The sequence below is a fragment of the Astatotilapia calliptera genome, chromosome 23 (assembly GCF_900246225.1).
Source record: "Astatotilapia calliptera chromosome 23, fAstCal1.2, whole genome shotgun sequence".
Classification (NCBI taxonomy): domain Eukaryota; kingdom Metazoa; phylum Chordata; class Actinopteri; order Cichliformes; family Cichlidae; genus Astatotilapia; species Astatotilapia calliptera.
This window is the reverse complement of record NC_039323.1, coordinates 41849689-41861037: the sequence shown is the minus strand read 5'-3', so window position 1 is coordinate 41861037 and position 11349 is coordinate 41849689. Positions and strand designations below refer to the sequence as shown.

Below are 11349 nucleotides of genomic sequence, written 5' to 3'. Positions count from 1 at the left end.
GCGACTTAGGGACCGACAGCAGCAGCTGCTCAGCTGAACGGAGCGAGCGAGGAGGAACATGTGGCTTCAGCAAGTCAGATAAGATGATGTGGATTTGTTGGCTTCATCCTATGGTGGACTCCAGCTCATACTGGAGTGGTTTGCAGCCGAGTGTGAAGTGGTGGGAATGACAGTCAGCACCTCCAAGTCTGAGGCCATGGTCCTCAGCTGGAAAAGGGGTGGAGTGCCCACTCTGGGTTTAAGTATGTCAGGGTCTTTTTCATGAGTGATGGGAGAGGCGAGCAGAAGATTGACAGATGGTACTGTGGCTGCAGTGATGAGGATGCTGTACCAGTCTAAAAGCGAAGCTCTCCATTTACTGGTCAGGACATCCCCGCCCTCACTTATGTTTACAAGCTCAAGGTGTCCAAAAGAATGACATCATAGCAGTGGACAGAAGCTCTCTTGGAAGGGTGGCTGGCCTCTTTCAGGAAGCCCTCCTGGGCATTTCCTGGGAGAGGCATCCTTGTCAGATACCCAAACCACCCCAGCTGGCTCCTTTCAATGTGGTGGAGTAGCTGCTCTACTCTGAGCCCCTCATCCTATCTCTAAGGGCATGTCCCACTGGGACGAGGCGCTGGGGGAGACCCGCGACACACTGGAGAGATTATATCTCTCGGCTGGCCTGGGAACAAGCTAGACGTGATGCCTATGGAGAGGGAAGTCTGGGCTTAGGCTGTTGCTCCTGCAACTCGGCCCTGGATGAGCGGACAAAATGGATTAATGGATGGATAACCCATTTTGTTATTGCTTGTGTCAAACAATTTGGAAAAAAGATATATTATATTATAAATATAGATTATATCATTTTATCTTATTGCTTAAGTACATGGATCAAGGAGTTTAAGTTGAAAGATCTTAGCATATATAAAGAATATATAAGTGTTAAGGACAAGGCATAGCATATAAAAGATGGCTTACATAAACTGCTTCAGCTAGCTCACACAGATGACAAGTATAAGTGTACATTAGTCTATAGATCTGTTTATAGTCACGCAGTTCTGATGTATTTGATGTGACATCTGGAGCTAACTAATTGAGTCTCCCTCCTCAGTGAAGCATTTTCCTTTTTGCCAGTCTTTGTACTCCCATCTCTCCTTGACTGTTTCAACCTCTTCCTTTAAATACTTTCCTTTACGCTGTCATTTCACCAACAAGTGTCCTTGTCCTCTTTCCTTAGTCCAGAGGATACACCAAACACCTTCCTGACAGGTTCCTCACTAATTCAGCTGTAGTTTCCCAGCTGGTAACTCTTCCCTAGCATCTCAACTCCCTCTTGAACTCTGTGCGACGTTCCTCCTTCTTCAGCTCCCATCATTTAATCCTTGGCTCTGCCTTCACTTGATTACTCTTCTTGATGTCCAAAGCCATCCTACAGACTACCATCTGATGCTCCCTACCTACATCCTCCCCTGCCACCACCTTACAGTCTCCTACCACTTTCATGTTGCATTTTCAGCACGAGTCCACCTGTGTTCGCTTTCTTCAATTCTGACGTCCTCCTATCTGCCTCCCCCTTCTTAAAGTTCATGTTCACCACAGCCATTTCCATTCATTTCAGAAAATCTACACCATCTGACGCTCTGCATTTCTCTCCTTAACACCATGCCTCCTAAACACCTCCCCATCGCCTCTGCAGCCTTCACCTACATCCCCCTCACAATGCTCTCCACCCTGGGGAGACCCTCCTCCACTTCATCTAGCTCTCTTCTAGCTAACATCCGCCCATTGGACATACACGCTGACAACATTGCACATCACTCCTTTGATTTGCAGCTTCAAACTCAACCCTGTCTGACCCTCTCTTCACCTGCACAACACTATTCCCATACTCTTCCTGTCCACTACTCTATTTTTCCTTCTCCATGGTAGAATAGTTTGAATCCACCTCCAGTGCTCCTGGCTTTGCTTCCCTTCCACCTGGTCTCCTGTACACACACAAACACACTATATCTGCCTTCCTTCTCTACATACCATCTGCCATCTCCCTTTATCAGTCATAGTCCCACCTCTCACCTCCACACTCCTGCTTTTTTGTCACCCTCACTGCCTCCTAACACACCTTCCCCCCCTTCCCCTTGTCTTGTCAGCAGGCTGTAGCTCAGGTAGACCAGCTCATCTGCTAGTTGGAGGGTTGGCAGTTCAGCCGCTGGCTGCTTCAGCACACATAAAATAGTGAACAATGAGCTGCTCTCCAATACAATCATCAGAGAGTCAGTGTTTGATAAGTGTTGTTAACTTGGGTCCCAACTGATATGGAAATCTCATTCCTAATAATCTGCATTTTTGATCTGGCACTGATTTTACACTGTTCTGTCCTCAGCATTTGTCTTGGGGAGCTTGGGAACAATAATAGGAATACACAGCAATTATTATTTGCTCTATTTTTTATTTTTGCCTCGTCAAAGTTATATCAATACAAGTATGAGCGTGTGCAATGTTACAATCACATTTAGCAGTGAACGTGCAATTGTATAGGTTTCCAGCAGATGGCAGTGCAGACTCTATGCGCAACGAGATTGAGCAGGTGAATGGTTTCTAATTTATTGTGAATGGTATTATTTGGAGATAGAAAATCGGTAAACACTATCAGATGTATTTTATTGCACTGAAAATAATAGCCAATAGGTTGAATTTAGAGTAAAGGATTTAGTGGTAGTTTAATAAAGCTTTTATATATCACATCCACAGTAAAGGGTTACTTTTTACACAGCTTTTTAAACTTTTCGAACCAACAACTTTTTAAAAAGTTTTTAATATTCTTTTATAATAATAAAAGAATATTAAAAACTGAAAGAAAGCAGAATGACATTTTCCAGTAGTTGTGCAACAGCCTTCAAGTTCTACAATTTTGCCAACAGAACTATATTTAAAAATGTTCTATTAGAAGCTATTTACAGGGGGAAAGTTTATAATTCTTCGTATTTATTTCTTGTATTTTCAAAAATCCAGTTGGGCGGGAAAATGGCGGAAGTTGCAAGTTTGCGGGTTGTGCGCTGTGCATGCGCGCGCCCCATTCTGTGAGCGCACGAGCAGGCTGCACCTCGAGGAAGAATCTCACCTGTGAAGACACTCAAAGTACGGTTATTCTACCTGGGCTAGTTTTACTACATTACTGTCACTTGTGAAACCAATTTTCGAAGAACAAGATGTAGTTATTATCAGTTTTATTAATCCCGTCGTGCTGTTTTTAGTTAGCGCTTCCAATGCTAACAGGTATCGCCTTTGACGTCCACTTGTAGTTTTTTTTGGTTTTGAGTGTATTCTCGAAACAGCGCTTTAAAAATGACTAATTTTAACTGTGCAAACACATGACTTAAAGCGTTATTTCGTGTTTGCGTCTAAATTGAGGGCGGAAGTTAGCCGCCGCCCTGCTCCCGCGTGCTCGATGTGTCTTGATTAGCTAGAAGAAGCGCGAAGTCATTTTCTGTACTTCAGAGTGAGCATTTAGAGCCACATTTGCTTTGCAACAGTCGACGTTTTGATTAAAGACACTTGCGCATTGTAAGTGTTTGTTAAAACAATTGTATTGTTTTAAGTGCATTTCACTTCTCGCGTGGTAGTCGTCACGTGCCAGATTCTCAGGAAAAGTTTAGCTTTTAATGTAGGAATGAAAGCGACAAAAAAAAAAAGGGGGGGGGGGGTGTCTTTGTTATCGTACGTGATTTACAAAATTTCTTGTGGTACTTTTTTCCTCAGGTGAGCAAGAATGGACGAGTGGGAAGAACAGGTAAGCTAGTGTAATATCCGAAGGCCACACATACGCACTTCGCTGAGCCAGTCAGGCAGCGTCCGACTGAAATTGCCCATGTTTACAGGAAACCGCTACCTCTGGTACTTGTGCACTCACCAGCCACACCTCAAATGCAGGTATGTTCCACTTCAGATTGTCTGCTTTAATTCTTTCTTCCAAGGGTTAAAATAAAGATTGGAGGCAGGTTAAGATTTATTTTGGTTTTATTCTGTATTTTAAAACATGTTTTTAGGTACACAAGGAGATTTCTGGAGCTCTGATCGTGGTGAATTTCAAAGAGGTGAGTGTAGAAAGACGATGGAGCCCTTACAGGAAGCGTCTTGCGTGACACTGAGGAGTGATTTAAATGTGTTCTTCCAGGTCGTGGTGGACGGGGCAGAGGAAGAGGAGGATTTAAAAACTCATCCTTCTCAGGTGCGCATTTAACACTCTGTTTAAGAAGTAGTATAATTGTCCTTTGAGCAAGTAAACGTATGAAAATTAGCATTATGTATGAGCTGTGAGGTGAAAAGCCAGTAGGCGTGTGTGTATGCCCGTCATTTGGCAAGCAATCATAGCTTTAAATAAAAAATATCCACCAACCTCTGGAGTTTCACCTGCAGCAATTAAGTTTCTTTTTTTGGTGACTGGTGAAGACCCATGTGAGCAAGGGAAACTGGATATGACATGCAAGGGCTGCATCTAAACACTGAAACTGACACTGTTTGGCATTTTAGTGGTGAAATTGTCCTGGATAATCCTCATTTCTGGATGACAAATTAGAGTAGATTTGATGTGGAAGAATGCTTTTTGGGATTGCATACAGCAGGGGTGTCCAATTTCAGGCCTCTAGTGCCTGTGCCCTGCAGGTTTTAGATCTCACCTTGGGTCAACACACCTGAATCAAATGATTAGTTCCTTAGCAGGCTTCTGGAGGACATGTTCAGGATGTAATTTATCCATTCAAATCAGCTGTGCTGGATCATGGACACATCTAAGACCTGCAGGACACCGGCCCATACAGTGTAAAAGATGAAAAGTGGAGGCAGTGTAATAGTGCATTAAACCTGTTTATCAGCCTCCATGGGGTTAAAGCTGTTGTTGCACAGACAGTCCTGAGCTCAGAAAATACTTTTCCTGATGAACTTTTGGAGGTTTTCCTGATGACTTCATGGCCCTAATGTCTCAATTTGGCTCACTACTGAATAAAACGTGTCCGTTCTTGTTCATTTTGATCATTCTGTGTCAGATTTATGCACTGTGCTCAAGACATTACTCCATCAGTGTGTGCTTTCAGTCAGACCCAGCTCTTATTTCAAAATGACAATGTTTGCAGCTAGAACAGTTGCCCCCCGCTGCTCGTTTAAAGAATGTTGCGTTATGGCACTTGGCTCTAGTTTTCACACCACAAGGTTTGCTTGATACTGTCACACACAGTACTTATCACGGAGGTGCCAATGGAGGAGCATGCAGGTGGTGGGAGAAATGGTTATCACGTTGTAGTAGGTGCATTTAGACGATTGTCGAAGGTATCTAATTTTAGTTATCTGATTTTTTTTTTTGATTTTTTTTTAAGGTGCTGAGGACAGTGCAAACGGTAAGCATGAAGAGTATTACATGAGCTGTTGTAGTTATCCTCATTGTGTTTCCTGAGCGTTGCGTTTCTTCCTTTCAGATGGTGACAGCCAGAATAATACAGCAGAAAGGAGTAGCTTCAGCCGAAGAGGAGGCCGTGGTGGGGGTGTGTGTGTGTGGGGGGGGTATATACTGTTGGTCATCTCAGTGGAATGTTAGGCATTTGTAATACAGTTTCACAGATTATGAAAACTCTTCAAATTACAAATGCTGAAAGAAAAACCCTCAACTAGCAGTGTGAAAGAGGATTAACAAGCTCGTTCAGTCAGTAAAGCAGTGGTAATGCTGTGCCAGTATGCATGTTTATGCTGTAGTGAATAGAGCTGTTGATGGATGTAATATAAGTTGTGTTATCAGGGCGTGGCAGAGGATTCGGCAGAACGGATCACGGTGATTTTGACGGTAATAACTGGAATATTGACGTGTACGTCTGTTTGGCTTTGAGCTGGAACGCGTCTGACTTGATGTTCTTATTTTTACAGCCAATGAAGAGAATGGTGACCATACAAATGGTAGTGTTAATATTCCCATTAAGACACAAAAGTAGACTGAAAGAAATGCTTGTTTACAGTGTGAGCATTTTCTGCTTTTCAGTGTCGAGAGGAAGAAGAGGGGGCAGAGGAGGAAGCTATAGGCAAGGTACGAGTCTGATTCCACTCGTGGTGGGTTTTTTCCACTGCATGCAAATGCCACATTGACTCGTACTTGTTAGTGCTTTTTTACTACAAGCCTTAATCACACATTCACATGCATTCATACATGTATTGTTTTTCCTATGGCCTAAGCACTGTGTAAACTAAATGTTCACACACTCGCACTCCAGTGGGTGCACGTCGGGCTTCACCTGGGTTGGAAAAGCTGAGGGTCGATTAGTAGACTGCTGTGGCTCTGCAGACCTCCTGATAAATTTGATTGCAGTCAGTGTGGATTTTGAGTAAGAATAGCAGTTAATTGACTTGTGTTTTAAAGGTGGTGAGCAGGGTGGCAGAGGCGGCTTTGGAGGAGGTGAGTGAACGAGCAGTTCTGATCATGTGCAAATCTGTCAGAGGTGTCAGAAGTGTAATTTGTGTTGTGCTGCAGGCTACCGTGGGAAAGATGAAGAGGTCTTTGCTCAAGGTTGTTTTTCATTATTGACCTCAATGATTCAGTGCACATAGGTTTGAAAGATTTACTGATGTGGCTGGAATCTGTGTGTAACACAGGGAACCAGGATACACCTGCAGAGAAGACAGATGAGAGTGATAGTAAGTTAAACTTCCTGTTCACAGATCTGCAGCATGCCAGCTTTATCTTCCATTATGTGCAGCATTTCTGTTTCTCACTGCAGGACCCAGGGTTACCTACGTTCCCCCACCACCCTCTGAAGATGAGGAGTCCATTTTTTCCCATTATGAGTCCGGTGTCAACTTTGACAAGTACGATGAGATCTTGGTGGATGTCAGTGGAACCAACCCACCACCAGCTATAATGGTAAGAAATGTTAGGGGGCAATCCAGTAGGTACACAAATCTGTTATCAGCAGTTCTTTGCTGGCTTGGTACAAAACTGGTTACATCAGTGTCACACACTGATGTATGCATGCAGTACAGGTGCATGCATACATCAGTGTGTGACACTGATGTATGCAAAGTGAACATTTTCATGCCTGTCTGAGGAAAGTGTGTAGTGAGGGGTTTTACAGCATTAAAACATCTATAATAATTGTAAAAGAAATAAAGTTGGGTACTTCGGATTTCACCTATCGCAGGTTATTTTTAGAACGTAACTACCGCGATAAACGAGGGATCGCTGTATACCATAAGGAAATGGAGCTGGCGTGTAATTTCTTTTCAAGTGGTCAGATCAGCTGTTCATGAAAGATTTTGTGTAACTAGTTCAGTCTACTGGAAAAAACCTGTTAAGATCTTCTTTTTAAAGCCAAAGGAGCACACGTTGTGATTGCGATTCCATCACTTATTTCTCCTTGGCTCCGCTTTGAAAGTAAGCAGCTTATCAAAGACGTTATGTTTGTGTGAATGTAATTGCCTGCTGTGGCATGTTAGAGCCTGCATTTACTCAAGAAAAATAACGTATTATTTTTAATGTTAAACCAAGATGGCTGCCAAGTGGTGAGACTGTCTTGTAGAATTGAGTTTTATTATTTGAAGTTGATGTTTGTATGCATTTCAGGGACAGCTGTGAGCCATTTAACGATGCAAACGTTGAGTTGACAGAAAGGCGAGACTTTCTGCAGCCTGTAAGATGGCTGTTAACTTGTAGGACGGCACACAGGAGCAAGTTAATACACAAGACTTGCAACACTTGCGTTAGTTTCTAGTAGGGCTGTGCGATATGACAAAAATCTCATATCAGATAGAAGACATTTATCGTCCTGACAACGATATAAATCACAAAAATGTAACATTTTCTGTAAATTCTGTGAATCTCGGGCAGCTCGACTTGCGTTTAGTGTTTCCAGCTGCGCGTCCTTTACCTGAATTCAAGTATTTTAACCGATGCATGAAACGATACATTTTTAGACATAAGCTGTAACGGCCGCCGTTTTCTCTCAAACTTTGAGTCTAAGCTTTATTTTTTAGCACCTGACGGCTCTTTTTTTGCTTCTCATCCGTAAACTCTGCATACTCTTTGATGTGATTCAGTTTATTTTGAAAAGTCTCAACAGGATCTTGAGCTTTATTGTGAAAGGTTTACGTGGAAAACAAACAAGCGGACAGCAGAGCCACGCGATGATTTTACCGTTGCTAACAAAAACATATAAAAACAGGCGCTATTCGTCTGTAGTGTGGTTACATTAAATATAAGAGAAAGAGAGAACTGTAAGAAATTAATACAACCACTACAGTGACCATCAAAACCATGAAAAAATATTGCTGTAAACAGTTTATTTTACGACACCACGAAACAAACGACAGCATAATAGGAAACGACAGACGGTTTTATATCGTCATCTGATATATGTGGTTATAGTGAACAGCCCTAGTTTCTAGTATAACCGTGCAGATGGACACCATTCTGGTCAGATTTCTGGTGACTTCCCGCACTGGTTGAAGGAGCCGGCTCTGTTATAGTTGGAGCTGTTTGGAAGCAGCTCTAAGGCTGAGTTCAAACAGCTGCGTGAAACCTGAAGTAATTTAAAGCATGGTGTCACAGCAATATTGACTTGCCCTCCATGCTGGTGTACATTTCTTCTGCTTTCTCTCAGACATTTGATGAAGCAGCGCTGTGCGAGTCCCTAAAGAGAAACGTCAGCAAGTCTGGTTATGTGAAGCCCACCCCTGTGCAGAAGCACGGCATCCCCATCGTTTCTGCTGGCAGGGATCTCATGGCCTGCGCCCAGACTGGCTCTGGTAAAACGGTACGGTTTGGGAGAGTTGAACCTGGGTGTAGACCTGCTTGTGGACAGAGGTTAAATGTGGTCTCCCTCCACCAGGCTGCCTTCCTGCTACCAATCCTTCAACAGCTGATGGCAGATGGCGCGGCGGCCAGTTGCTTCAGTGAGACGCAGGAGCCTGAAGCCATCATTGTGGCGCCAACTAGGGAGCTCATCAACCAGATTTACCTGGAGGCCAGGAAGTTTGCCTATGGGTGTGTTTCTTTGTCAAAGCCAAAGAATAAGTGAACTCCACCAACATGTAGATAGAAGGTAAATTCAAGATGTTTGTCTCCACTCTGCAGCACATGTGTGCGACCTGTTGTAGTGTATGGTGGGGTCAGCACTGGACACCAAATAAGAGACCTCTCCAGGGGCTGCAATGTGTTGTGTGGAACACCAGGACGACTGCTGGACATGATTGGAAGAGGAAAGGTAAGGCCGTTTAAAGGTACCATCGATTGGATGACAAAATTGTGCAGCGCTTTCAGATGCTAATAAATGTGTGTTCCAGGTTGGCTTGACCAAAGTGCGTTACTTGGTGCTGGATGAGGCTGACCGCATGTTGGATATGGGCTTTGAGCCTGACATGCGCCGCCTGGTGGGCTCTCCTGGGATGCCATCGAAAGAGAACCGTCAGACTCTGATGTTCAGTGCTACTTTCCCCGAGGACATCCAGAGGTCTGCTGCCAGTTTGTACTCCTGACATACAACCAGGTCTGAATGCCTGCCAGCTCATCTCAGTGTGTGTGTGTGTGTGTGTGTGATATAGGCTGGCAGCTGACTTTCTAAAGACTGACTATTTGTTCTTGGCCGTGGGAATTGTGGGTGGAGCCTGCAGTGATGTGGAGCAGACATTTGTGCAGGTCACCAAGTTCGCTAAGAGGGATCAGCTTTTAGACCTCCTGAAATCAACAGGTATTTCAAGCTTCTGGGTTTCCAGTGTTGAGAAGAACTAAAGGTCAAAACAAACGATAGCTCAGTGTAACCGAACTGTGTGTTGTGGGTTTGTGCTGCAGGATCGGCGCGCACCATGGTGTTTGTAGAGACCAAGAGACAGGCTGATTTTATTGCCGTAATCTTGTGTCAGGAGAAGTTTCCAACTACCAGCATTCACGGGTAAGTGGTGTTTGTGTGTTTACTGTGGCTTTCATGGAGATGGTTGTCCTTTGTGTGACGTACTCACACATGCACTGATAACACAGTTCCACCCCCACACTTGCCTCTGTAAACTACCACTGTGCTATACTTAATTTTGTGCAATAACCCAAACTGTAAATAAATTGTGTGTATATATGTATATACATAGTTTTCTTTGTTCTAAATACTGTTCATATGTATATAGTGCTGCAGAAACTGTGCACCTCACCTTTCTTCCCCCACATGTCTGGAGATGCTCTAGATCTCACTGTACATCTATTCTATTCTATGTGCTGTGCTGGCTGCCAGTGACCGTGAGCAGTGGCAGCGAGAGCAGGCCCTTGGAGACTTCCGCTCTGGCAAATGTCCTGTCCTGGTGGCAACCTCTGTAGGTGCCCGTGGACTCGATATTCCAGATGTGCAGCTCGTGGTGAACTTTGACCTACCAAACAATATCGACGAGTATGTCCATCGTATCGGTAGAACCGGCCGCTGTGGCAACACCGGGAGGGCAGTGTCCTTCTATGATCCAGAAGCTAACAGTGAGTTGGCTCAATCACTGGTCACAATCCTGTCCAAGGTGAGAACGCTGCACTACAACTGCACAATGTGCATCACCACAAGTGCGTAAGGTGAGACCTGAGTGCTTTAAGCGAGATGTTTGGGATTGGCAGGCCCAGCAGGAGGTTCCCTCGTGGTTAGAGGCGGCTGCGTTCAGCGGCCATGGCCCCTCTGGCTTTAACCCACCCAGGAAACATTTTGCCTCCACAGACTTGAGGAAGGTAACTGGTTCAAGTTGTTTTGCACTGAATTCTCTGAGATGTTGTAGTGTTTCACATTGTGGTCCTTCTTCAGGGTCCACAGGGAGGCCTTTTCCAGGACAGCAGTGTAACGAGCCAGCTGGCAGCACAGACGGCTGCTGACGATGAAGAATGGGAGTGAGAGCGGCGCAGTCGCACAGCAATGATCCCAATTTTCTAAATTGTTGAGCTTGTTGGTGTTTTTAGTTTTGTTGGAAGAATAGTTTGTCACAGGCCAGAGAGTTAAAATGTTAGTACAGATAAAGTACTGTCATCAATATGTTGCAAAGTCTGTTTGTTTTGGGGTTTTCTTAGTTGTTTTTTTTTAGTTTTTTTTTTTTAGTTTTTTTTTTTTTAGTATTATTACTTTTTTGGAGTTAAACAGTTTTTGTGTAAACAGCGTGTCTTACTCAAAGCCAATCTCATTGTAGTTCTGTTTCTTATCTGAATAAATGTTTAAAGCAACACTTTCATTTATTACAGCTAGCTCAGTAGGTCCTTCAGGAATGATTCAAACACACCTGGAAAACCCAGCTGCTGCCTGGAAATCGATTAAATTCATTCATTCACATTCAATCCATTTCCAGACAGGTGCCGAGTCCCAGTGCACAGTGGTCTGCTTCCAGTCC

General features: G+C 43.9%; 1 protein-coding gene across 5 annotated transcripts; it reads left to right on the top strand.

Annotated features, from left to right (window-relative positions):
- Positions 1–3055: 3055 nt before the first annotated feature.
- On the top strand, positions 3056–11032 carry ddx4 (DEAD (Asp-Glu-Ala-Asp) box polypeptide 4). Of its 5 annotated transcripts, none has more exons than XM_026159395.1 (23): positions 3056–3117; positions 3739–3769; positions 3858–3909; positions 4026–4073; positions 4154–4207; positions 5349–5369; positions 5448–5507; positions 5765–5809; positions 5890–5919; positions 6002–6046; positions 6377–6412; positions 6488–6523; positions 6610–6651; positions 6735–6877; positions 8613–8765; positions 8841–8995; positions 9086–9215; positions 9295–9461; positions 9553–9698; positions 9800–9899; positions 10230–10500; positions 10595–10702; positions 10776–11032. In XM_026159395.1, the coding sequence occupies exons 2-23, from the start codon at positions 3749–3751 to the stop codon at positions 10860–10862; spliced, it is 1950 nt and encodes a 649-aa protein (XP_026015180.1). In that variant the 5' UTR covers positions 3056–3117; positions 3739–3748; the 3' UTR covers positions 10863–11032. The 5 variants fall into 5 exon arrangements, with proteins under 5 accessions (XP_026015180.1, XP_026015177.1, XP_026015181.1 ...); XM_026159392.1 differs by having other exon boundaries at positions 5448–5513; XM_026159394.1 differs by lacking the exon at positions 3056–3117 and adding an exon at positions 3149–3255 and having other exon boundaries at positions 5448–5513.
- Positions 11033–11349: the final 317 nt, after the last annotated feature.